Source organism: Musca domestica, unplaced genomic scaffold, assembly GCF_030504385.1.
Source record: "Musca domestica strain aabys unplaced genomic scaffold, Musca_domestica.polishedcontigs.V.1.1 13, whole genome shotgun sequence".
Lineage (NCBI taxonomy): Eukaryota > Metazoa > Arthropoda > Insecta > Diptera > Muscidae > Musca > Musca domestica.
Window position 1 is genome coordinate 14,954,742 of NW_026712172.1, and position 27,922 is coordinate 14,982,663.

The 27,922-nt window shown below is 39.8% G+C and overlaps 1 protein-coding gene across 2 annotated transcripts; it reads left to right on the forward strand.

The window, feature by feature from the left end:
• Positions 1–246: 246 nt before the first annotated feature.
• LOC101900381 (hornerin) lies at positions 247–26,431 on the forward strand. 2 transcript variants are annotated; one of them, XM_059118649.1, is made up of 7 exons: positions 247–945; positions 7,850–8,943; positions 9,149–9,326; positions 11,530–18,632; positions 18,702–18,806; positions 19,594–20,158; positions 24,547–26,431. In XM_059118649.1, exons 2-7 carry the CDS (start codon positions 8,854–8,856, stop codon positions 24,558–24,560), a joined length of 8,055 nt encoding a protein of 2,684 aa, XP_058974632.1. In that variant the 5' UTR covers positions 247–945; positions 7,850–8,853; the 3' UTR covers positions 24,561–26,431. The 2 variants fall into 2 exon arrangements, with proteins under 2 accessions (XP_058974632.1, XP_058974633.1); XM_059118650.1 differs by lacking the exon at positions 247–945 and adding an exon at positions 4,247–4,401.
• Positions 26,432–27,922: the final 1,491 nt, after the last annotated feature.

A 27,922-nucleotide genomic window follows, 5' to 3' on the forward strand; every position in this document is an offset into this window, starting at 1 on the left:
AAATAATTAATTATGTTACTATGAATTTCGAATCGTGTACCGAATTCTAATAGCGAACAACGTGATTAAAATTGCAATGAGAACATAGTATTTGGTCTGTTCCAGAACCTGCAAGAAGTAGTAAAAACATTTACATTCTTGCAGTTTTGGAGCAGACCAATTATGCACCACTGAGTCGCACAATCGATTATGAACAAACGATTAATCGATTTTCACCACAGTCCTAGTTGACTACGACTTTGAGTACTAAAAGTCGAGCTACTTATCCCTAACTAGACAAGCAGCAAATTATAATTTGTCTGAGTGATTTTCTGTCCTGTTCGCCCAGAATTAAAATTAAAAAATAAAATTTAGTTTTACATCCAAACGTTTTTACGTTTCATAAATCAAAAAAGCAAAAGAAAAAAGTTTAGCAAACGTGTGTCCGGAAAATTAGCTCAACAGCGAAGCGAAAATAAAGTGTAAAATTCATATGAAAAAATTGCATTCCAATTCCTTCTCCATACAAGAAAAAGAAAAAAAAAAAAGAATCGGTGAAGAAGAAAAAAGAAAACGAATTGGATTTTTTTCGGTACAAAAAACGCACACACACACTGGTGTGAGTGACAGAGAACGAGTGAGTGAGACATTTGTATGGTAGAGAAGAGAATAATTGTGTAGTTGCAAAAATAAAGGCAAAATAAAACTTGAAAAAGTTATTTGGTTTTACACTTTCTGCAAACACGACGACGACAACGTTTGAAGTAAAAAAGAAGAAGAATAAGTGTCAAAAATAATTAATTTTTGCTGGATGGTTAGACGGTGTGTTGTGTGTGCTAATGTTTTAAGCTGGAAATTGTTGTTTGACGACGAGAAAAGTTCATCAGTCCATTATAAGAGCAACGAACTAGGGCGAAATACAACATCTGATGAAAGGAAAAAAAATTGAAGGAGGATTGAAAGAAGGTAAGTGACATGCGGATGATATGACATGATAGGGCCCACATTTGTTTGAAAAGCGGAGCAGAATAGGCTTTGGTTAACACGTTTTTGCCATTGGTGAAAACAAACATTAATCATCCATTAAATATTTCCGTTTGAAACATCACCAACAAAAATTATCTGCCGGTGTTTTTGCAATTTGTTTTGTACACTTGCAGCAGCAATGAGTTATGAACATAGTATGGTGTTGCCATATCACTGGACGTGAATAGGATGAAATGTGTTTTCTTTCTATGTGTGGTGTAATCTCTCCATAGAAAATAATCTAAACAAACAGTGCTTTAAAATGATCCCTTCTTTTTCACATAAAGTTTCATTTACATCTTTTCTTATTGTAATTTTTTTTGGTTTTGGTTTGATTCTTGAACACTCACGTACACAATTCACTGACAATTGGTATTGGTGGGTTGTATATGGTCTTCTTGTTACTCCCCCTCGTTTTGTAATTTGTTTTGTTATTATGAAATTTACTGTGTGAGAGAGCGGTTCAACCATATGTATTCAATATTTGGCAAATAGTTGACGATGGGTGAAAAACGTAACGAGTTAATGGCACTAGTTAAGGAACACACAAACACACGCTCATAACATGCAGTGTTAGAAAAATTTGGTACTAACTTTGATGGCACCGGGGCGTTGCATTAAAAAGGTATCAAAACAAATGGACTGAAATACTGCTTATTGGAAATATTTTTTGTCATTTCATTTCAAATAATCCACAAAGAATGTTTTCCATTCGAACAAAGAGATGTGAATATGAATCAAATGGAGACATTGCGTATTCTAGTGTTTATTTTAGTGAGGACACTAATTGTTTGATTATTTGGAATATCTAAAGAACAAAATTATGGTATTTTATTGTATTTACATTAAGATGGGGCCAAAATTCTTCGGATATTCGCATATGAGCATAATTTATTCATCAATATTCGGATTTACTTGATTTAGTGAAGATTTCTGTAAAACTCATAAAAAATATCTCAGCCGAAAACTATACAATTTAATTATTAGTTTCATTTTAATTGGGAAACCTTATCGTCCATGTCGAGCATTCTACGATATATTAATGAAATTTTACAGGACTGGTGTGCTCAAAATAACCTAGTCTAAATCTGAACATACAGGGACAGATAAAAAAACTGAATCAAAGTCAAACGCCATGATTTTTACATTTTTGTCGGAAATCGCATCAAATTTTAGAATATAAGTTTAGATTTGTTCGAATCGGTCATCTTTGGCACGAATTATGTCCTTCAAGCGGTCAATGAAACCGTCACACGCTCCCGAATGTTGCTCTGCAGTATTTTGGCTCATTCCCGGCGAAGCGCCTGCTTGAGGTAATCGACACTTTGGTATTTTTTAGTGCCAACCTTGTTTTTCAAAATATTCCAGACACAATAATCTAATGGATTGGTATCCGGAGATTTTGGTGTCCATCGTGCGCTGGAAATGAAGCGAGGAATCTCATTTTGTAACCATTCTTGGGTGTCGCGTACTGAGCGCAATGGTGCTGAGTCCTATTGGAATGTCCCAGGTCTGCGGCCAAAATCTTTGCGTACTCAAGGCTTTAATACACCCTCCAGAATATTTTCGCGATAATATTCGGCATTTACTCTGATGCCACGGTCGATTAATACGAGCGGAGAGCGGCCATCGGCTGTAATGGCGACCCACACCATCACCATATGGCCGGCGCTTGAGTTCTGGTGGACAACCGAAGGTGCACGTTTTCAGCTGACCTCCTCCTCCTCAAACACGATCATTTTGTTTGTTTACAAACTGCTGGACAACTAATGTTTTCTCATCTGCAGTTTCACCACTTTCGGCCAAGCGAAGCAACTCTTTAGTTCTTTTGAGTCTATTTTGTTTCTGCTGCAGTGTAAGTTCTTGCACTTTTTAGAATTCCAATGGCTTTACCCCGAGTTCATTTTTCAATATTTGCCGAATGAAATATTGCGATATGTTCAGCCCACGAGCCGTTTTTTGGCTACTGCAACGCATGTTTCGATCAAGTCGCTTCTTTACTTTTCGAACCATTTCTGCTGATGTTGCTGTTTTCTTCTGTCCACTTCCTTCACGTCGGGCTACGCTACCAGTTACCATCACGGCAACGAGCGATGGTACGAGACACAAAAGATTTATTCACATTTAAATGCTGGAGTGGCCTAACGAAGATAGCCACTTGTGGTTTTCCAGCCAAATATTAAGAAATCAAACTATCACGTTTGAATTCCATCACGAATAACTTTTTTTCTTTTTTCGCTTGTAAACAATATAATGAGCTGTCACTGAAACAATTTTAACAGCTGTCGGACCAGTGGCTTGGAAATGGCAGCAGTCTGAATTTGGTTGCAGTTTTTTTTTTCAAAAAATACAACTTTTGCAGTCTGAAAATAATGCGGACACCTAGAAACTGTAGGGTCGAGGAACAGTCTAATGTAGAAACCAGCAAAACGCACTAACTTTGCTCAGATCGGATCCTGAAATGTCGATACATGGCATGATCTTTGCTCAATAACTTAAACTTTAACACAACTTTTACAGAAGGCCGGACAATTAAGAAATATATTAATTTAAAAAGAATAATTAATTAATTATTATAAATTATTACGATTAAAAACCAAACGAGAGATCATGAAATACAATTCTAATTCTCTATTTATTTACGTTTTGGTTATTCCTGTATTGTTGATTAATTTACTTGAGAACAAAACACTGCAGCACTGAACATAAGAAATCCATAATCCAGAAATCCATAAAAATTAAAATTTTCCAAAAAAAAAAAAAAAATGCAACCCTTGGAAATAAATTTGTCGTAATTTTGGGGGAATTCCTTTTCTTTTTGGTAGTTTCTCATTTTCTCAACCCTAGGCTTTAGATAATGTCAAAGAGACCAAAATCAACATAAATATTTGACATTTACCGCTACATTTTGACGTTTGTTCGAAGAATTCCCTCTAACATTACATATTTGCTACAAAAACACCCCATTTGCTACTAAAATAATACAACATAAACTAATTACTACCGATTTAAGCAACACTGTAGAAAAAGGCAATCAACGAGTAGTCGACAACAATTTTACCGACAAACAACCAACAAAATTCTCTGAGCAAAAACTCTCGTTTCCCCCAAATAATTGTATGTGTTCGCTACTTGTCGTGTACGTACGTACGTGTATGTGTATATGTGTGCGTGTTAACAAAACCGAAAAAAGGCGAGTTGTGCAGTAGCAGCAAAAAGTCGTGTTGGTTAAATTATTATTAAAATATTGCTGAAAATAAATCAATTTATGAAGAAATTTTCACAAATAATTGAACGAAATCAATTTCCTAAGCGTTTTCAAACGTGTGCGTGTGTTATTTACTTATAATTCAGCTTGAAAATCGTGTGAAAAAGTCTCCAACAGAGTTTATGGTGGTGAGATGATGATCAGAAAAGAAGAATGTTGCAAAGTAATTTTTTGCGCAAGAATAAAAGATGAAAATTATTTTTTGAGTCGTCCAGAAAGTTCAAAACGGTTTTATATTGTTGGATAAGAAACATAATTAAAAGAATGCTAAAGTGTTTTTTAAAATGTAAAGACAATTGAAAAGCTGTGAAAATATTCTCATAAGTTTTTTTTTTTCGTTTCGAAAATTGTTCAAACCAAAAAACAAAAGTTGGAAATTTCTTTTTTTCTTTTTGTTCCACAATTTTTCGTTCGTTGACTTTTCAACGAGTAGAGGAGTGAATAGGAAAAAACCTAACAAACAAAAAAACTTACAATAAAGAGGAGGAGATAGCAGCAAACAACCAGCGCAGCGCATCCCTTCAAGCCGCCGCAACACCCATTCACTAAACAACTGCTTGAAGCTAATGTGAAAAAAGAAAAAAGTATCAAATTGAGGGGGGAAATACTGCAAGAAAGGAACACACGTCCTTACAACAAATGTGTGTGTGTGTTTCGAAACGAAAAAGGTGTAATATTTTGGCCCAAAAAGGGATCAACAGAATGCATTTTTATAGCTCGCATTATTTGGGTTTGCTGTCGTGTGAAAGGGATATTTTCAACTACAACTAAATTGAATTTATAAAGAATTTTCCCTTTGAATTTAAGGCTTAAGTGAACATTAATTTTAATATCTCTTTTTCCTTTTTTATGTTCGATTTTCCTTGTTTTTTGTTTTCATTCATCAGTCGTCGTTTATTTTGCATTTAATGTTGTATACATGTTATGTTTAGTGCGTTATGAATATAGCCATCTCTTTCTAGCCAGTGCATTTTCTAATGCAGTTGGAACGCGTTTCGTTGGAGGGTTTTACTGTTATGTGCAAAACACAAAAGAATTGGGAAAAACAGTGTTGCCAAATGATTCAAACAATTTGGGGGATATTTAATAGAAATTGATGGAAAGCCATGTTATACGTCCAATCGGAATTTGTCATGTCGGATGATAAATGGCGATCATAACAAAATAGTCATTAATATATTTGGATTTTTCATTGATGTATGGATATATATATTTAATTTTATTACATTAGAGGAGTAAGCTACCATTTTGGCGGAGCTTAAAAACTTTCTACAACACGGCGCAATAATAAGATGTTATACTTAAAATTTCACTAAATCTCAATGTTTGTTGTTACTTTTTTAGCAGTAGTACATGCAGAAGTTTGGATTCTGCTAATCTAGTTCGAGCTCCAGGTTTAAAAATTCGGCTTCCTTGATGGACTGTAACCAGAGGTCTTCTGGAGTGAGTTGGTAGGTTTGACGGTGCAATTAAATTAAGTAGGTGCAGCGTATTGTTCGGCCTGCCATAGTTTGTTGTTTTGGAGTCGATTTGGCATTGTGCCGCATTTAAATAAATACGATTTGTTAATCTTTTATCCTTTAATTTCAATTACAGTAATGTATTTTGACAGCTAGTCTAATAATCAGTTGTGACAAAGTTACCTTTTAATTGTATCATACCATTCACCGACCTTGATGTAATTTAAACAAATTTTTGCAACGACACAATAAAAAGTGGTTTCGCCAGATTCTGTAAACCAGACGAAATGTCAACATTTGTTTTGTTTGCACCATGGGCAAAGGTGATGCATTCTACCGATATTCAGCTGTTATATTTATTAAGCCATAGCTGAACTCTAAAAAAAGAACATAATTTAAGAGGAGAATTAAACTAGCTATCTAATATGGTTCCTTGGATTTTGGGATAGTTTGTAGTAGTCGAAACCTGTACGTTAATCAGGAATACTCCTCATCTCAAAAAATTCGATGAGATGTGGAAAGTTTTCTGTCGCCATTAAAAATGCATGTCTGTCCAAGTATGCATCTGTCAACGTTCATGCGATCCGAAGATCACAGTTGTGAATCACTTTCAGGTTAAGCCAAACTTAAGACACTCAAATCAGAAAACCAACCTTTCGCTTAACACAGAAACCAATGCCAAATAACTTAGGATGTTGGACAGTCGAACTGGTAACACCTTCAGAAAAAAAATTCCGTTAAAAAATCTGTTAAGATTCTATACGACGATGTGGATCTGCATAGGTAACATTTGTCACAAGGCATTAGCTGAAATCATGAATAAAATGAATAGCTGAAAAATGAATAATTTAGCTGAAAGCATTAAAATACCGAATATCAGGTGATGCCGTCCGTTATATGGGGGCTATACGAAAGCGTGGATGTAGTATCCATTACGAACTTCAAATACCAAATTTGAAACAATTTCGGTGAAAATTGTCGCTAAAATCATCAAAATATCGAATATCGGGACGTACCGTTATATAGGGGCTATACGAAGACGTGGACCTGCACAGACAATATTCTGTCATAGGCTGTAGTATCCATTAGGAAATTCAAAAACCAAATTTAAAACAATTCCGGTGAATAGTGTCGCTAAAGTCATCAAAATACCAAATATGAGCCATTACGAACTTCAAATACCAAATTGAAACATTTCCGGTAAATTATGTCGCTGAAATTATCAAAATACCGAATATCGGGTGGTGCCGTTATGTGGGGGATATACGGACCTGCACAGACAATTTTCTGTCATAGGCCGTAGTAACCATTACGAACTTCAAATACCAAATTTGAAACAATTCCGGTGAATACTGTCGCTAATGTCATCAAAATACCAAATATCGGGAGGTACCGTTATATGAGGGCTATACGAAGGCGTGTCCCTGCACGGACAATTTTCTGTCATAGGTTATAGTATCCATTACAAACTTCAAATACCAAATCTGAAACATTTCCGGTAAATAATGTCGCTTAAATCACAGAAATACCGAATATTGGGAGGTACCATTATATGGGGGCTATACCAAAACTTGGAACTACTTGACCCATTTTCAATACCAAATGTCCTGCAGACATAATATACATTTGAGTACAATTTTATCAACCTACTTCATTTTTTCGGAAGCTAGAGTAATTTCTAAAGACGGACATGGCTAGATCCACGTAGAATGTTATGCTGATCAAGAATATATATACCCTCTGGGGTCTAAAATGTATATTTCGAGGTGTTACAAACGGAATGACAAACTTAGTATACCCTCCATACTATGGAGGAGGGTATAAAATCTCTCAAAATTGCATTATGAATATTTGCAAGTGTTTTCGGTTCGTCCTAATCTGATCTTTTTCAAATGAGGTTTAAAGAATCACATGAAGATCACATCTCAGCTTAAGAGTAATTCCTGGAAGTTTTTTCGTAAGAAGTGCACATTATCTAACTGGAACAACAACAACATTTAACTCGGTTAGACCTTCATGTATCGGTACAATTCAAATTGCCGTATTTTTTAAATTTAAAGATCTCCTCATTGTAAAGAGTACCATTTCTAACTTTTTCTTTTCCCATTTTTTTCAGGATAAACAGAAGACTGAAGTTTAATTAATAAACTTACATTAACGGAATATAACTACAAATAAAATCCTAAGTAAATCAAACTATTATTTACAACATTAGAAGTCACCCATATATAGGAAAAACATCCATTTGCGAGATAGCCAAGAACAATATCGGCGACATTCAACAACAGTCAGACTAAGTAGGAAAGAAAAACCAGAAAGAAAGGAACATTAACTCGAAACTCTCTCACAACCAAAATAAACTGAAAAAGTATTCACGAAAGGGGAAACAAGCCTAAACAACAACAACAAACAAAAAACAACAACCTGCCAAACATTTTTTTTTCATTTGGAACAAAAACAAAATTGAAACCAAAAACTCATTACTTCTTTGTTTTCCGTTTTCCGGCATATATAGAACGCTCTAATCACAACAACAACTGCAATTACTATTAAAAAGAAAAAAAAAGAAACCAACAACAACAACACACACACAATCGCAAAACAACAAAAGAAAATCCTATTGTTTTTGCATAAACAATACCAAGAGATATAAGTGGAGCAACAACCACATAAACGGAGGAAGAATATATCCATCCCAACAACAACTGCAACAAACCTCTTCTGCCCAACAACAATTGTGCAATTTCATAATTGTTGATTGAGAAGATTTCTAAAGCCAGCACTCTTGTAGGTGGAAAGAGAGGGGGAGAAATAGAGATCAAATTGAAATCTGCAACAAAAGCCAACTTGAATCCTATTTTCAATTTTCAACAGTGAAAGGCATATTGGTCTTTGGTTCTTTTGGAAAAAATAGAAAACAAAAAACCAAAAACTAGGCTTTTACAACAAACACCCCCAAAAACGAGCAAACCAACACCAACCAGAGCAGCAGTAGCAGCCCGCCAAACAGCTAGCCAGCCAGCCAACCAGCCAGCAGCCCCCCTAAATAAACAGATCCGAAGAAGAGAGGTGCTTGGTGCACAAGGGGCAAGTTAACGCTAATGAGGATCTATTGGCAGCATGAGTACACTGGGGGGAAGTAGGGGAGAGCGAAATGCCAAGCCCAAGTTCTCAGCACTCGATATAAATCGAATGTACAAAAATAGTCGTGTAAGTATTGTATATTTGTATTGCATTAATTCATCATTGTCATCTGCCATAATGGAAGGAAGTGAATGCGAGCAATCTAAATCGCTAAATCGCATTTTTATTTTGTGTTTTAATAATTGCTGTTAATTTGTGTGTGTTCTGCTGTGTGGTACTAACATCTCTTTTCATTTTTGTTTTTTTTTTTTTTTTTTTTAATAATTTTTAGGGTGAAACGACAGAGCCTTCAGCACAAAAAAACCAAGTGCCACGTAAACATGGAATGCAAATTTTGGGCAAAGTGCCGTCCGCTCGGCGACCACCAGCTAATCTACCATCCTTAAAAGCTGAAACAACTAGTTCGCCAACTATTGCTAATAATAATACAACAACAACTGGTCAAGAAGGTAAGTGATGTAAATAAATGGTGGAGGGACGACGATACTAAATATTGTAAGCTTTGTCTAGACGAGGAGGAAGTACAGGATTAGATAAAAAACTGCAACAAAGTCAAACACCATAATTTTTACATTTTTTTTAATTTTATTGATTAAAGGCACAAAATTTCGGAAATAGCATCAAATTTTACAATAAGTTTAGATTTGTTCGAATTGATCACCTTTGGCACGAATTATGGCCTTTAGACGAGGAGGAAGTACAGGATGAGATAAAAAACTGCAACAAAGTCAAACGCCATAATTTTTACATTTTTTTAAATTTTATTGAATGAAAGCAAAAAAAATCGGAAATAGCATCAAATTTTTGAATAAGTTTAGATTTGTTCGAATTGGTCACCTTTGGCACGAATTATGGCCTTGCGGCAAAGAAACCGTTACACGCTGCCCGAATGTTGCTCTGCGGTATTTTGGCCCATTTCCGGCGAGGTGCTTGCTTGAGGTCATCGACACTTTGGTATCTTTTAGTGCCAAGCTTGCTTTATAAAATACTCCAGATACAATGGATTGGAACCCGGAAATTTTGGTGGCCATTGTGCGCTGGAAATGAAGCGAGGAACCTCATTTTGTAATCACGCTTGAATTCCATCACGAATAATTTTTTTGGACATCCTCACCAAAATGCTTTTGTACGCTTGTAAACAATATAATGAGCTGTCACTGGAATAATTTTAACAGCTGTCGGACGAGTGGCTTAGAAATTACAGCAGTCTGACGTTGGTTGCAGTTTTTCATCTTTTTATACCCTCCACCATACTTTGTCATTCCGTTTGTAACTCCTCGAAATACTCATGCCAGACCCAATAAAGTATATATATATTATTGATCAGCGTAAAATTCTAAGTCGATTTAGCCTTGTCCGTCTGTCTATCTGTCTGTCCGTCTGCCTGTTGTAATCACGCTATCTTTCGAACGAATTGAGATAGAAGGCTAAAATTTTGCACACGTGATTATTTTCCCCAGTAGACAGGTTAAGTTCGTAAATGGGCCATGTAGGTCGATGTTTTCATAAAGCCCCCATATAACGGTACCTTCCGATATTCGGTATTATGATGATTTTAGCGACATTATTCACCGGAATTGTTTCAAATTTGGTATTTGAAGTTCGAAATGGATACTACAGCCTATGACAGGAAATTGTCTGTGCAGGTCCACGTCTTCGTATAGCCCCCATATAACGGTACCTTCCGATGTTCGATATTTTGATGATTTTAGCGACATTATTCAACGAAATTGTTTCAAATTACGTATTTAGAGTTCGTAACGGCAACTACAGTCCGTGACAGAAAATTGCCTATGCAGGTCCAGGTCTTCGTATAGGCCCATTTATCAGTACCTCTCTATATTCGCTATTTTGACGAGTTTAGGTACAATACCCACCGAAATTGTTTGAGATGTCGTATTTGAAGTTCGTAATGGATGCTGTAGCCTGTGACAGAAAATTGTCTATGTTGGTCTAGGTCTTCGCACAGCTACGATAAAACGGTACCTCCCTCTATACGATATTTTGTTGATTTTAGCTACATTATTCGCCGTTTATTTCAAGTTTCAAATTTGAATATGGTAATGGCTTATGACAAACAATGTCTATGTAGTTCCACGTCGTATAGACCCCAATATAACTGCTATATTCGGTATTTTTAAAATTTTAGCATAATTTTTTTAAGGATTTTATTTTTTTAAAATTTCCAAATTCGTTACTGGTGGAGGGTATTCAAAGTTCGGCCCGGCCGAATTTATTGCTTTTTAACTTGTTCATATTTGGCATGGAAAGAGATATTTACATGTTTGAAAAGAGGCGTATAGGGTCTATATTTCATAGATGCTTCGAATAGGACCCATATTTTGGATTTAGTGCTATTTCTGGAGTTATGCAAGTTTTTTGTTTGAGTCCTTTTAAAAACAGGAACTTTGGCGGCCTTTGATTGGTCAATTTTGTAATATCCTTCTTCATATAAAAAAATAGATAAATAAAACCTTCCCAATTTTCCTTGTAAATTATTTCCTCAGTGTCGGAATAAAAAAGCCTCCATAAAATCAAGCATAAAATTCTATATCTATATTAAGTAAATAACACAAACTGGTTCTGCAAATTATAAATATCATAGATTATTCTTCATTTCCCTCCAATCTATATGTTTTTCTCAAATTTTAGGAGGCGTACAAACACCAACGTCCGGCCCTACAAATAACCCATTGAAAAGTACCACAGCAACAAAGAGCAGCAGCGGCAGCAACATCAATAGTAACATTACAAACAACAACAGTAGTAACAGCCACCACAGCAGCAGCAACAACAGCAGAGACAGCGGCAACAATAACAACAACCCCATTGGCAATAACAATAGCGGCAACAGCAGCGGCGGTACTGTTATCGGCGGTGTTGGGAGTAAATTAATTCTCAACTCTTCAACATCTGTTGGCAATAAGAGTGGCGGCGGCGGAGGAGGAGGAGGTAGCGGCAGTCAATCTCATCACCACCACAGTCAACAAAAACCAATAACATGGTCTGCTGTAACGACAGGCAACGACAACCAACGAGGTGGCAAACCGACAGCCACAGTACCACCACTCTACCAGAGTCCACAGTTTCAGCACGAATTTCCGACTTTGGATGGCACAGTTGGCGGCGCCGGAAGCGGTGGCAATGTGAATGCGAATCGCAGAAGTGGAGGCGGCGGCGAACGAGAACGAGATCGTGGCGAAAAGGAGTATCATCATCAACATCAGCAGCAACAACAACAACAGCACCACCATCATCATTCGAACTCGAATCATCAGAATTATCATCATCATCAGCGTGGCAATGGTGGTGGCGATTATCATCATGGCGAACGTGGCGGCGGAGATCGAGAACGTGGCAGCGGCGGTCGGCATCACCATCAACGCAACGATCCACACAATTACAGAGATGGCAACGAAGGCGGCGGAGACGGTGGTGGTCGTGGTGGCAGTGGAAACGGCGATATATCTCGCGAAATGAACGAAGTCAGTCTGAGACCACAAACAAATACTGCCGCCTGGCTGGAGCAACAGGAAAAGAATGCCAAGGGTGCGGCAGCCGACAGCCAATCGAACCATCAGGGCCAGGGCCCCCAGACTAGTTCGGTTGCAAATCCAAGCGCTGCAGTCCCACTACCAATTTTGTCACTAATGCCGTCGTTCATGCAGCGCGGTGTGCCCCTGCCAGCCAACAGTGGGGGAGGGGTAGGAGGAGTTGGTGGCGGCATTACATCAAGCTCCAGTGGACGTTCGCAGACTCCACCCAACTATCAAAACGGACTAACAAAGGACTCGTCATCGTCATCAGTGAACATAAGGCCTCAACCTCGCGGAAATGCACAAGATTATCATCGCTCGAATTCGGCTGGCGTCAGTAGCAGTTTCCGCCAAGCAACTGCTCTACCCAAACGTCCACCTTTACTAAATACTCCACCGCCCACAAATGGTGGAGGTGGTGGTGGTGTTGGTGGTAATGGAAGCGGCGTTGGTGGCAATAATGGTCATCGCAAAGACAAGGAATACATTGTTGAACCGGAAGTGGCCCAAATGCAACGACCCATTATACGCGAAGAGGACTTGGAACGACTAAATGCAATTGCCAACGATGACAGCTGGACAAAACAGGAGGATATCGATTACACCAAGAAACTGACCTTCTCGGACGATGAGTCTCCGGAGGATACCCCGACCCAGGAACGTGAACGACCAGTATTCAATAAGAACAGTGGCAATCTCAATGACCAACGTAAAAACTCCAATGCCAGTGGTTCATCGTCGACAGCTGGTGGTGGTAGTTGGCAAAGAAAGGATCGAGACAGTTCGGAACGGGACAAGTCATCTGCGGGTGTTGGTGGAGGAGGGGGTGATAATGTTGAAGATACCCGACACCAAAACGGTCATCGTCCCGGTGTTGGTACTGGCGGCATTACCATTGATGCTAGCGTGTATGAGAGATTAAAGCAACGTAAGGAGGAGGAAGAACGTCGTGACATGGAACGTAAATTGGCAGCAGCTAGAAAGAAACAGGAGTTGGAAATGAAAATCAATAGCAAAAAATCTGCCACAGGTGGTGGAGATTCCAGCTATGATCAACAACCGGCGGGAGGAAGTGGTATGTCGACCTCATCTACTGCCGGTTCAGTTGATGAAAATACTACCCGTCGCAGTGGTGGAAGTTATGAACGTTCTAGCACAGCAGAACGGGGAGAACGGGGAGAACGTGGCGGTGGAAGTCGTGCAGGTGGTTATGACTCCCGAGATGTGCGATCAGCTACAGACTATTCTCGCGGCAGTGGTTCTGGTAATATATCCACCATGAATGCCACCAACTCAGGATCCATTGGAGGAGTTGGCTCGGGTGGCTCCAACGGACCACCTGGGTCAAAAACTGTATTCTCGGCCCATTTCCAATCTAATTTACCACCACGTTTTCTGCGCCAACAACAGGCAGGTGGTACTAGTAGCAGTAGTAGCTTGGGTCCCGGTCGTTCTGGACCCAATAGCAACAGTGGTAGCGGCGGAGGCTTGGAAAAATCGTCATCTTCCTCAATGAACTATGAAAATACGCGCTACATGCAAAAGGGCGGATCATCAAGTGGTGGTCCCCAGCGTAGTACAGGAGGTTCAGGACCACGTGGCGAGTATCGTGACAACTATACCAGAAGTGGTGGTTATCGTTCGCGAAACGACAGCGATCGGGATGATGATCGTTATCACAGTCGCGGCGGCGGTGGTGGTGGCAATAGAGGAGATGACTATGGCCGCAACAGCAGCTTAGCTAGCGGACCCAATCAATTGTCCCGCAGTATTTCCGACACATCTCAACGCAAGACAAGTGTTTCATCAAATGACGAGTCGATAAAATTAGGCTACTCGGGAGATTCAACCAATTTCGGAAGTGGCATTGTATCCTCGTGGGCCGAGGAGACCGAAATGGAGTTGAAAAGGCAAAGGGATGAAAGTTTCTCCTCATCACACAGCCATGACTCAATACCCATTAAAATTCTGCAACGGCCCCACACCCAGAAGAGTGTATCAGAGGAAGAAAGTCCTCCACAGCTGCAACACAAACAACATCGCATCAGTGAAAGCAGTGACCAGGCATCGACAAGTTCTTTTGCTCCCACCCAAATTCTGCGTCGTTCCGAATCGATTGAACATCAGAAATTAAGTTCAAATTCGACATCGTCGCTGGGTGGTGTTGGACATTCAGATATGCACGCCTCGAAATTGGCAGAGAGTAAGCAGGCGGAGGAGGAACAGGAGCATAATGCTGCGACCGAATCACCGGTGGTCTCGGATACGCAAAAGCAAAATGACTCAATGAATTCGTTATCTCCTTCGACAACAGCTACGGGTAATGAGTCTGACTCCCATGGTAAACAGCAGCAACAACAAGCAGAGCAGGGAGAACGTAGTGGCTCGTCGGCAGGTGTGACAGCTGCACCACAACCCCAAAGGGAGAAACGACCTAGTCCCAGAAGCGGTGGAGGCAGCAGTTCCGGTCGTGATCGCGACCGCGATAGAGACCGAGATCGTGATCGTGATCGTGAGCGCGACATGCGTGTTTCCCATAGTCGCACTTTCAATGCCAGTGGTAGTTCCTATCGCGGCAATCGCGATAGTGGTTGGAATCAACGAGGTGGAAATTCAAGAGGCGGCCGTTATCAAGGCCCTGAAGACCATTACCTGGATCATGAAGACGACGACATGATGGAGGAGGGTGGCGGTGGTGGTGGATATGGCAGTGGCAGGCGTTCGGAACGCAGCCCTAAAGTACCACGCAAAGATGGTGGCCGTGGAGGAGGTGATCGTGATCGCGACCGAGGCGGTCGTGGTTCTGATCGCGATGATCGTGGATTTGCCCCCAGGGGAGAGCCATCACGGCGAGGTCGTGGTGGTGGCGGTAACATGGGTGACCGTGGTATAGCATCGTTATCGTATCGACGCAGTAACGATGGACGTTCTTCGGCATCGGGTGGACAGCGTCAATATGGTCGCCAGAGTTATCAGGACGATCACAAGGACATGAAACGGACTTCAGAGTCATCGGAGACAAACAACTCGGATTTGGATAAGACCAAACAAAATCAAATGGCTCTAAGTGCAGGTCTATCAAAGGTTGGTAAGGACATAAAGGATGGCGGAGAGCGCAACAACACCAACCAATCCTCTTCGTCAGCGGCGTCCTCCACTGGCAACCAAGTTGCTAACAAGCAGACAACCCCGCCTCAACAGCAACAGAAAAAAACGAGCGAAAGTGAGAAGAAAACATCAGCGTCGTCATCATCGACCACACCATCTAAGCAACAACAGTCTCAGACTAGAAAAGAAAGTGTTTCTAGCAGCAAAACTGACGACGAGATGCGGACAAGCAACACAACTCTTGAACGGGAGAAGAAATCAGCTTCCAAGGAAAAAGACATTCCTGCATCGGGCAGCATTAACGCTTTGCCCTCCAACTCAAACTCTACCAGTACGGCGGCATCCACAAGAAGCACAAATGCAGCAGCATCATCATCTGGTGGAGCGTCTAATGCATCTATGAGCGCGGGATCGCAACAACAAGCCGCTAAGAAACAGGATCTACAAATGACAACACTGCCAACAACTGTTGCTCAACAGGGTTCATCCAGTGGTGGAGCACAAGCTAATAAATCAGCAACCCCCACAGGAGGTAGCCTTCAGCAGCAACAGCATCAATCATCAACCCTAACAAAGACTCCAACTGGATTGGGAAGTCTTAAATCGACTGGATCGTCGGCTAGTATTGCTTCGATTGGATCGACAACCTCGACATCTCAACAAAAGTCCACAACACAAGATTCCAAGAGTGGAAAATCGGATAATGCTCCTCTCAGCAGCAGCAATAATGTTTCGGCTGGACAGAAGCTGGAAAATGAAAAGAATAAGTTGGGCTCTCTGGGATCTCTGAGTAGTTTGGAGGGCAAATCAAATAATTCAACCCTCTTGATAGATGGTGCCCCGGTCAATACTATCATCTTTGAAAATACCCACTACAAACAACAGGTACAGGCTGCCCAAATGAAACGTTCATCGGAATCTTTGGTGGTCACCTCATCGGTGGTATCAAATGTGAATGTTTCGGTGACTGGAGTGGACACACTCTCCACTGCCCTGTCACAGATGTCATTTGGTGGTGGCAATGCCACAAAACCAACGGCTACTGGAAATGGCTCAGCAACTGCAGCGGCAGGTGGTGACTCAAATAATTCTCAGACTGTGCCTGGCGGTCCATCTTCATCCGATTATGACAAGGAAATGAAGCTAGGCTTCTCATTCGGTGATGCGACAGAGTCGTATACGACAGCCACTAAGGGCATGGCCTCCAGTGGTGTTCCTGCAGACAATGAGGCTGTGGTAAAACAGAATAACAGTGCCCAGCAACACCAACAGCAGCAGCAACAACAACAGCAGCAGGCGCAACAAGTTGGCATGCAACAGCAGCAACAAACACCACAACACCAGCCGCCGCAACAACATACTCCCCAACATCAACAACAACAGCAGCAGCAACAACAACAACAATCTCAACAGGCCCAAAATCTTATCTCGGCCGCCGATTTGAATATGAAAATTGCCAGTGTCAAGAAAGTGTGGGAAAGTGTCCAACCCATGACCTCCGATGCGGCCACAGCTGTGCAGCAGCAATTGCAACAGCAGCAGCAACAACAGCAATTGCATCACCAACAACAACAACAGCAGCAACAACAACAAATGGAACCAGTCGATACCAGTGGTCATATGACAGCGGCATCTTTTGTTGCCGCCGTTGCAGCCTCCCAACAACAACAGCAGCAACAACATTTGCCACATTATGCCGTGGCCGCAGTACACATGCAACATCATGCCCTGTCATCTCCCGGTGCGGGAGTGCCCTCGGCATTTGGTACCCATGCTTCACCCTTTGATACAGCTGCTCAGCTAGAACAGCAGTTCGGACCCGCAGCAGCAGCTGCTGGGATTGTGGTTGGAGCCGGCGATGATAACTCCGTTGTGGGTGGCTATCCAAGTCCCCAACAGCAACAACAGGCAGCGGCGGCGGTGGTCCAACAGCAGCAACAACAACAGATGAAACACTCATCGGAAGTTGTGAAGCAACAGCAGCAACAACAGGTGTCGGCAGCGGCCAAACAAATGCAACAACATCATTCGTCATCGATGGGTATGTCGCCGCCACCCAATATGCAGCAGCAGCAACAACAGCAACACCAGCAGCAGCAACAACAACAGCAACAGTCGGCGGCTCAACAACAAATGCACGCTCCACAACCCTTCTATCAGGCCTCACCGCAATTCACAGGCATCTCCACCATACCATCTCCACCGGCGGCAGCCGTCGTCTTCAATTCATCTCAGATGCCCCCGCCACCATCACAAGGTGGCCTCTATGCACCATTCCATTCTATAGATCATTCGAACCGTTCACAATTTTCGGCTGCTGCAGCTCACAGTTTTCCCGGACACTATGGAGCGGCGGCAGCAGCCGGTGGCCCTTTTAATGCCTATCCCATGCAAACACCGCCAAACATGGGCACCGCACCCACACCGGAAATATATTCAAACCTAACATCGCAATTCCGCATGGGCGGAGGCCCTTCACCATTCGGTAATCCCAATTCTCAGCAATTGAACAATCCCAATGCGGCGGTAACAATTATTTCATCAAATTCCAACTCGTTAATGTCAGCGGTGGGCTCGGTTAAACCACCACCCACCTCTCAACAATTGGGTACCATCGGTTCGAAGGCTGGTGGTGGCGGTGGTCCTTTTGCAGCAGCTCAACAGTACATGAATCTTTATGCCACCGGTCCACCACAACATCAAGGTGGTCCTCCCGGTCCACCACCCGGACATCAGCTACAATCGAACAGTTACTATTCGAATTCTGCCGGTGGTCCCAGTGGTCCAGCTGCATTCTATGGTGGTCCACCACCCCAAGGTGCCGGAGCAGCTGCCCAGAACTATGGCCTAGCGGCAGCTGCTGCCAGCTTATATGGACATGCCGGACATCAAGGTGGTCCACCGGGTTCGAATGGACCACCCGGACCTCCACAGGGTCCACCTGGTCCACAATCTCAACATACAATGGGTAATTTCAATACACCATTTATGAACTCACAACTGCTAACGGCAGCGACAATAAATCAGTATCGTGGTGGACCCACGCCCCAACAAGCGGCGGCAGCGGCTTATATCAAGTCGAGTCAACAGCAAGCACATATGCAAGATTCGGTAAGTTGTGATTGGTGAGATGCCTAATGATTTGTTTTTAAAAATGTATTCGTTTTTTTTTTCAAATAGATGGGTCGCCAGCTAAAAAGCCCTTTGGGAGCCGATGGCAGTTTGAACCTAGTTAAACATGCTCAATCACAGCCCAGTCCACCACATCTGAAGAATTATGGAAGTGTAAGTAGCACAAAAATAAGTATTTGAGATGAAGTATAATAAAATTTCAAGTGTCATCTACAGAAGGAAGAACTTTAAAAACGTTCGGATCTTCTAGGATGGAAGATATTTTATGATGAGTTTCCCTAAGGAATTCTCCCACATAAAACGACTTTTTAAAGGGTTGCAAATATCTAATGGCGAACTTTCGAAATTCTTGAAGAATCGAGCTGAAGAAACTGCGCCACATAAATTGTCCTTAGGATAAAGACTTGTTAGAATTAACAAATGCAAAGGCCATGAGGGCTTTGTAGCCAGAAAGGGCTACCCTTAAAGGTACTGGGAGCAGTACGTTATCTCAAGGTTATAAGCGGCCTTCTCGTCCGGGGGGTGTTGACCAAATTGCCTTTGGGGCATTACAATCCCTCTCATGCATTCACTTTTGTTGGACCTTTCCGGAGATTATTTCTCCATCACTCAAAACATTATCTCAAGGTTATAAGCGACCTTGTTCTCGTCCGAGGGGTGTTGGCAAATTGCTTTTGGGACATTGCAATCCCTCTCGTTTAATCAGTTTTGTTGGACCTCTCCGGAGTTTTGTTTCTCCATCAATCAAAAGAAGTAGTAACGGTTGCTTCACCGAATGACATATAACCGAGTCGAGTTCATTGCCAAATATGCATGAAATCCGATAAAAATCCTCAAGTCTTTAGCCTTCATCTCCTTTCCCAAAAGTGACTCCATTGTGCATTTCGAAATCTCTCAAACATTTTGTTAATCTTTTAAATTTCTTTCTATACCTTTTCAGTGGGATCAAGTTATGCAACAACAAGCAGCCGCTCAACAACAATCTCAACAAGCTGCCGTTCAACAGAGACTAGCAAGTGGTGGTCCCGGAGCCAACAATCAAAATATGAATCCTAATAATCGTGGCGGCGGTGCCGTAGGTGGACCTCCGCCCGGTGCGCAAGGTTCACAGCCAGGACGTTATCCCACACCAATACAGAGACCCACTAATTATCCCCAGCATCCGCAAGGACCACAGAGTCAACAGCAACAAGTACAGCAGCAGCAACAGCAAGTCCAACAACAGCAACAAGTTCAAAGAGGTCAACAGCCACAGAATCTGCGGCAGGGTGGAGGCGGCGGCGGTAATAATGGTGGTGGTGGTGGCCCACAAGGTGGCCCTGGTGGTCCCCAAGTTGGCGCCCAAGTTGGAGGTGGTGCTCCTGGCAATGGAGGTGGCCCTGGTGGTCCCGGTGGCAATAATCAAGGAGGTGGCGGCAACAATAATCCACAAGCTGCCGGTCAACCTCAGCAAATGAATAAACCCTATTATGCGAACAATGCGGCCAATGCTGGCCCAAATCGAGGTAATTAAAAATTACTCAGATTATTTCCCCCCAAACTATCCATGATCCTCACAAATCATCCCAGCAAAACCACCACCCATCCAACATAAAAACACAAACGCACCTATGAAACATGGCTTAATTCCCATTGACTATCCATTCTTCAACCACAACATTCTCACCGCTGCTCCCAACACTACTACTTACTACATAAGTTAGCAAGACGACAAAACGACACCACACTCCATACCCCCGCCTCCACTACTCCCCACACGCATACATATTTTTTTTTGTTTGATTTGAAATTGTTCATTAATTTAATGTTTTACAAACAAAAAGAACTAAACAAAAGAAAAGAAAACAAAACAAAAATCAACAAAACTTTAATTTACTTACTTAATCATAATAATAATGCAATAATTGCACATTATACTTTTTTTTAATTTATATATTTAAAATGTTTTTTTGAAAGAAGAATCTACTCTTTAAAATTAGGAAGAATAAAAACGAAACAAAACAGAGAAAACAAAACAAAAACAAAGTAATCTTATTTGCTAAAGAAATATTAAATATATTATTATAACTATTATTAACTTAAACAACCACAACAAAATATATTACAACATCAACAAAAAAATATGCTAAAATTTGAATAAATTTATATATTTATATGCGAAAAGCACAAAACAATACCAACCATTTTTTTATTTCTTCATTTTTCTTTAATTTGTTTATTATTGGTTATTTTGTGTGTTTAATAGTGTATTGCTGCTTGCCTTTTGCGTTTATATTTAATTCCTATTCACATATGCCTGCAGTGAAAATATTTGTTCTGCTTTTGTATTGCACATGTTCATTGTTAGTCTAATACTCGCCAACCAATTTCTGTTCTATTTCACTTTTGTTAGACACCTGGAATTAGGCCATAGCTGTTGATATATATGTTCGGGGAAAAATTGCAACACTTATAATAGTTTCTAAAATGTTATACATTATTTTAAATCCAGTTTATCCTCGGCCATCATTGTAACAACAATATACAGGGTGAGATAAAAACAAACTGCAACAAAGTCAAACGCCATAATTTTTACATTTTTCTTTTAATTTTATTGAATGAAACCAAAAAATTTCGGAAATAGAATAAAATTTTTGGAATTTATTTAGATTTGTCCGAATTGGTATGAATTATGGCCTTCAAACCTTCAAAGAAACCATCACACTCTGCCCAAATGTTGCTCTGCGGTATTTTGGCCCATTCCCGGCGAAGCGCTTGCTCGACACTTAGTTCTCTTTCACTTTTGTCAGACACCTGGGAATAAGGCCATAGCTCTCGATATATATGTTGAAATCGGGGGGAAAATTTCAGAACTTATAATGGTTTCTAAAATTTTATACATTATTTTAAATCCAGTATATCCTCGGCTATCATTGGTTGCTTTTGTAATAACATTATATGTTGTACGCCATAATTTTTAAATTTTTTTAAATTTTATTGAATGAAAGCAAAAAATGTCGGAAATAGCATCAAATTTTAGAATAAGTTTAGATTTGTTCGAATTGGTCACCTTTGGCACGAATTATGGCCTTCAAACCGCCAATGAAACCACTGCCCGAATGTTGCTCTGCGGTATTTTGGCCCATTCCCGGTGAAGCGCTTGCTTGAGGTGATCGACACTTTGGTATTTTTTACTGCCAATCTTGCTTTCCAAAATACTCCAGACACAATAGTCCAACGGATTGGTATCCGGAGATTTTGGTGGCCATTGTGCGCCGGAAATGAAGCGAGGAACCTCAGCGCGTGCTGAGTCCGATCGTGCGGAATTCTGTTGGGATGTCCAAGTCTGCGGCCAAAATGTTTGCCTGTCCAAGGCTTTAATGCACCCTCCAGAATATTTTCGCGATAATATTCGGCATTTATTCTGATGCCACGCTCGATTAATACGAGCGGAGAGCAACCATCGGCTGTTATGGCGGCCCACACCATCACCATGGCTAGCGCTTGAGTTCTGGTGGCCAACCGAAGGTGCACATATTCAACTAACCTCTTTGACACGTTCAAACACGATCATTTTGGTCCTCATGGCGCTAGCGACGGCGGCACTTGTGCTATGGACAGTGAGACCTTCTTGACCCTTTATAACGCAATAGCTCGGTCTGTGGGTAGCTATGATGCCCCAGTGTGGTCTGCTAATACAGGGGAATATCCAGACCTGCCTGAATGTTGACCTGAGACCTGCGACAGGGTGCCTCCTCGTGACACCAGTGGACCATTTGCATGAGAAGGCGAAGGTTCTTCCCGTACGTTGGCATGGCTATACAAGGTGAGATGAAAAAACTGCAACCAACTTCAGACTGCTGTCATTTCTAAGCCACTCGTCCGACAGCTGTTTACAAGCGTACAAAAGCATTTTGGTTAGAATTTTCCAGAAAAAAATTTATTCGTGATGGAATTCAAGCGTGATCATGTGATTTCTTTATATTTGCCTGAAAACCCACAAGTGGCTATCGTTAGAGCACTCCATCTTTAAATGTGAAGAAGTCTTTTGTGTCTCGTAGCATCGCTCGTTACCGACGTCAAGCAAGTGGACGGAAGAAAACAGCAACATCAGCAGAAATGCTTCGAAAAGTAAAGAAGCGACTTGATCGAGACTCGCGTCGCAGTGGCCGAAAAATCTCTCGTGAGCTGAACATATGGCAATATTCCATTCGGCAAATATTGAAAAATGAGCTGGGGTAAAGCTATTGCAATTCAAGAAAGTGCAAGAACTTACACCACAACAGAAAGAAAATAGATTCAAAAGAGCTAAAGAGTTGCTTCCGAAAGTAGCTTGGCCGAAAGTGGTGAACTGCCGAATTTGGTTTTCTCCGATGAGAAAACATTCGTTGTCCAGCAGTTTGTAATGTTTCTACTTTTGCGTGGACGACTCGGCCTGCACATTCAGCTGTGATCTCATCTCCACTGACCATGTGGTAAAAAGTATGGCCGTGACTTAGTGGCAGAATATTTTCATATCCCTCGCTTGGAAGCTCCGCAAGACAGGTGTTCATTCTTAAATATATGTCCTCAACAACAGGCCCTGACGCCATGATCGTGCAATTATCTGCATACGTTAGATCCCTATGCCGTCTGGGGAAAGGGGAGGAATTCCGGTAGGGTAGTGGTTAAATAGATCCGGAGATATCACCCCATCTTGGGCACTCCCCGTTTCCATTTATAACACGGCTTGTTCTGGTTTAATCCTCGACTGATACATATGGTAATGATGCGCAATGCTGCTGTGGTACTATGTTGGGGATGGAATCCGTATTTATAGATGGAAAGGAGTAAAACCTCAAGAGTCTTTCTATTGGCGAAGTTGGCTTTGTATTATCGCTTTCGCTGGAATCCTCACAGGCTTCAGTAGCGGGACCTTCTTGCTCACTTTCCAGGCTTCAGAAAACATGTGGGTGGTTAACACCAGATAAACAACTAGGTTAAGTTTCTTTCGCACATGAAATCAATCCCACATATTCTTTTAAAATTTGGATTGCTGCACTCTCGCTATGTGGTGTATTGGCCTGGAAATTCAACGGACGGAATTATGTTGAGCATTTGGTTTACGAAAAAAGACCTTGAGTGACAAGATCCATCTTCTGTAGCGAAAATTGTGACACTTTTCTCATACTTTGGAATAGGATCAGTTTTTGATTGATGTCCCATTTGCCTAACAAGAGGTTCTTGAATTTGTGCCGAGACTTTTTTGAGAAATTTGAACTGACAATCAAGCGTAGCAATTCGAGGTTAGAAATGTCCGACTGAACGACTTGGGCTTCTCATTCTCCCATATTGAAACCACCCTCAGGTATTTGGGACTTATTTTTATAAATACTGGTATTCAAAAATCCGCCATGGCCTCCATATCATATGGACAACAGTCTGAAGTTGGTTGCAGTTTTCCCATCTCACCCTGTATATATGTATCAAGTACCTCCCCCACAAAGGCCAACTTTTGAATAATGACAACTCTCATAACGTGATATAAGAGTCCGATTGTATTGAAATTTCTACCAACAGAAGATCTAGTATGAATAACGGGACAACTCCTTCTGGTACCTCCCTTACAACGGGTCAAAGGAGGCGAAAGGAGCATCCGATTACTTTCAAACTTTGTACATCCCAATATTTCTCTCAACCAGAGATCTGATGTGAATATGGAATTTATCGGCACACTTCTTCTCGTACCTCCCCCTGTATATTTGTTTGTTCATCATATCACCCTGTATATTTGTTTTAATTTAATACTTTTTGTTAAGATCCACTCATCCACCTCTCATTAGACCTGCATTTATCCACCTCACCACAACATTTAATTAAAAAATGATATTTTCAATAAAAAAAATTAATTAAAATAATATTTTCTTTGTTTCAGCTAATCACAATTAAACAACATAGACAAAAGGCAAATTTATTAAAAATTTAAAATAAACAAAATAACGAAAGTAAGTTTATAAAAAGGCGCTTTTCTTTGTTTGTTTAGCCAAAAAAAATCCCCCTCTCCACGAACCACACACAGCTAATAGAAAATAATTTATAAAGGAATTAACAAATATGCATTAACAAAAATGAAAAAACAAATTATTTTCTATTACAAAAAAATTAATTCAAAACGAAATAAAGGAACACAAGAAATATGGAATAACTTCAAAAGGAAAAATAAAATTTACCAAGCATGGATGAGTATGGAAAAGAGTATTCAGCCATAAGACTACTTTTAAGAAGAACTACGAGAAAGAAGCGACAAAATTACCCTTAAATAAAAAAGGATAAACTTTTCCAAGGAATATTCTGGACTTTCCCTTTCAGTCCTATGAAATAAATTAAAAAGAAAACAAAAACGCAAAAAAACTACCCCAGCAAAAACCAAGATGTATAATGACAAAAAGAAACACACACACACGTTTGTTAACCGGCGAACAGGATAGAAACACTTATGAAACAAACCAACAACAAGAAGAAAAAGAAAAAAAACTAAAGTTTAAAACAATTTCTTAAACACATTACTTTATTAATTACAAAATAAAAGAAGAAAAAAGAAAATGCAAAAGAGTTCATACAACAACAACAATGAAAAAGCATAGCTGTTACATTTCTTTGGCCAGAAGAAATACAGAAACTCTTTAAAGGAAAACAAAAATGAGAACGACTTAACCGTTAGCTCACTCTCCCCTATACTCTCCCTCATTTTTGGCAACAACCAGAGCTGGAAGATGAGGAGTTATAAAATAAAACAAAAAACATAACCTAATATTTTGAAAATTAAAAGGAAAACAAAATGAAATAAAGAAAAATAATTAACCCAACCGAAGAGTTTTGGGATATATTAAATGAATTCATATTACATACAAACAAAAACAACAACAACAAAATATACATAAAATACAGCATAACATAAATATATAATTTTTTATTCTTAATTATGTTTTTATTTTCAGTTTTTTTTTTATTTTATAAACAAAATAATGGATAATTTTAATGAATATAATATATATTTTTATTAAATTATTATATGAATTTCAAACAAACAAAAAATAAATAAAAAAAGAATTAGCAGCAACAACAAAAAGCAGATAATAATAAAATACAAAAAAAACGTCATTCTATGATTATTATTAATAATTAATGAAGGACACACATACACACTCCCCACATACATACATATAAAAATAAATTCACACACATTTAACAAATAAACTCTCCCCTCATTATCTAACACGAATTATAAGAAATTACAAACAAATAACTATCTTAACAGATTTACACATATACAAAAAATAAATATATATATTTTTAATTTTTTTATTTTTTTCCTAATTATTTTTGTCATTTTATAATCATTATTATTTTTTAAACAACAACAAAAAATAGTTTATATTATTATTACTATATAAAACAAAAATGATGCAAAACCACTTTGAATAACAAAAAAATATTTTTTATTAAAATGAAAAAAAAAACAGAAAAAAAAACAAACAAATACAACAATAAAAAAAGCCCAACATAAAACCGAAAACCGTAGTAGGTCATACAGCAGCCTAATTTTCGAAGTGAGAAGAGAATCATATATAATTAACACAAACAAACAAACAAACAAAAACAACAAAATATCTATTCGAAATTACATTATAAAATTGCATACCAACCAACAAACAAACAAAACAACAACCAACCAACAACTCTTTCTGTAACATGATGTTAAACAACAACAACAAAAAATTAAAAAAAAAATAATAAATACAAAAAAGCATATGATGAAATTATTGCAAACATTTTCCAAATAAAAATATAAAGAAAACAAAAACGAATAAAAAAACTTAAATTGTAAATGTTTTAATTGGGGTGGAAAAAAATGTTGAAAGGTAGGGTTACATAAAGTGGGCATTATTGAAAATTTGTGTTTCTAAGACTATAACTATAACCAGGGCCTCAATTCTTGTTCTATGAAAATATGAAATGAAAACTTTAATAAAGGAAAGGAAATATTTTTCATTTCATATTTCCATAGAACAAGCCCAGCCCCAGATGTATTTCCCTGGAGTCTTTTTACAGGAAAACCATTATTTGGCTAATTAAAGTTTCTGGCGATCACATGTCTCGGAAACCAATGATCGCTCGTATTCATTCGTAAAAAGGAATCTTAACAAGTAAAAAAGCTGTAAGTTCGGCCGGGCCGATCTTTGAATACCTCCCACCATTTGGAACGATTTTGGCAATTTAAAAAAAAAAAAAAACAAAAATAAAATCCTTTAAAAATTCTGTTAAAATCTTAAAAATAACGAATGTAGCCGTTATGTCAGGGTCTATAAGACGACGTGGACCTGTATAGGCAACTTTTCTTATAAACCATTACGATATTCAAATGCGAAACTTGAATAAAAAAAATCGGTGAGTAATGTATCTAAAATCATCAAAATTCCGAATATAGGGAGGTACCGTTATATTGGGGCTATACGAAGACGTGGACCCGCACAGACAATTTTCGGTTTGTAGGCTGTAGTATCCATTACGAACTTCAAACACCAAATTTGAAACAATTCCAGTGAATAATGTCGCTAAAATCAACAAAATACCGAATATCCGGAGGTACCGTTAATGAGGGCTTCTGGCGATCTGGCTGCTCGGAAAATTTTCTGTCTTAGACTGTAGTATACATTAAAAACTTTAAATACCAAATTTGAAATATTTCCGGTGAATAATGTCGCTATTATCGTCAAATTTGAAACAATGCAGGTAAGACACAATAGCCCAACGGATTGGTATTCGATTGGTATTTTATTATAAAATGAATGCCGTTCTCGGAGTCCACCCCATCCATTGCAGCTGAAGAAGGTCAGCTACCTAGACAAACCAGGATAGTTTTGGCGCAATTACGTTCTGGATGGTGTAGTCGTCTCAATTCGTATTGGGCACGAATTGAAGAAGATGTGCCTGACGCCTGCCCGGCGTGCGATACAGGCCCGCACAATACGCTGCACCTCTTTACTTGCACAGCCAAACCTACCCAACTCACTCCAGAAGATCTCTGGCTACAGCCCATTAAAGTAGTCGAATTTCTAAACCTGGAACCAGATTAGCAGAACGCAAACACTTGCATGTACTACGGCTACAACAACAACAATATCGAAACTGGATGGAAGGTCTTTCTTGCCTACTTTCTATGCCTCCCTATCTCAACTTTTTTCTAGGAGGAATCTTTGGGGATCACATTAAGGGACTCTGTAGTTCTGATTCCTAACTGGCAAGTAGGA

Coding starts and splice junctions, on each gene's coding strand:
- LOC101900381 (XM_059118649.1), top strand. CDS start 8,854: ATGAGTACACTGGGGGGAAGTAGGGGAGAGCGAAATGCCAAGCCCAAG. Junction 18,633..18,701: donor AAGCACATATGCAAGATTCG/GTAAGTTGTGAT, acceptor TTTTTCAAATAG/ATGGGTCGCCAGCTAAAAAG. Junction 18,807..19,593: donor ATCTGAAGAATTATGGAAGT/GTAAGTAGCACA, acceptor ATACCTTTTCAG/TGGGATCAAGTTATGCAACA.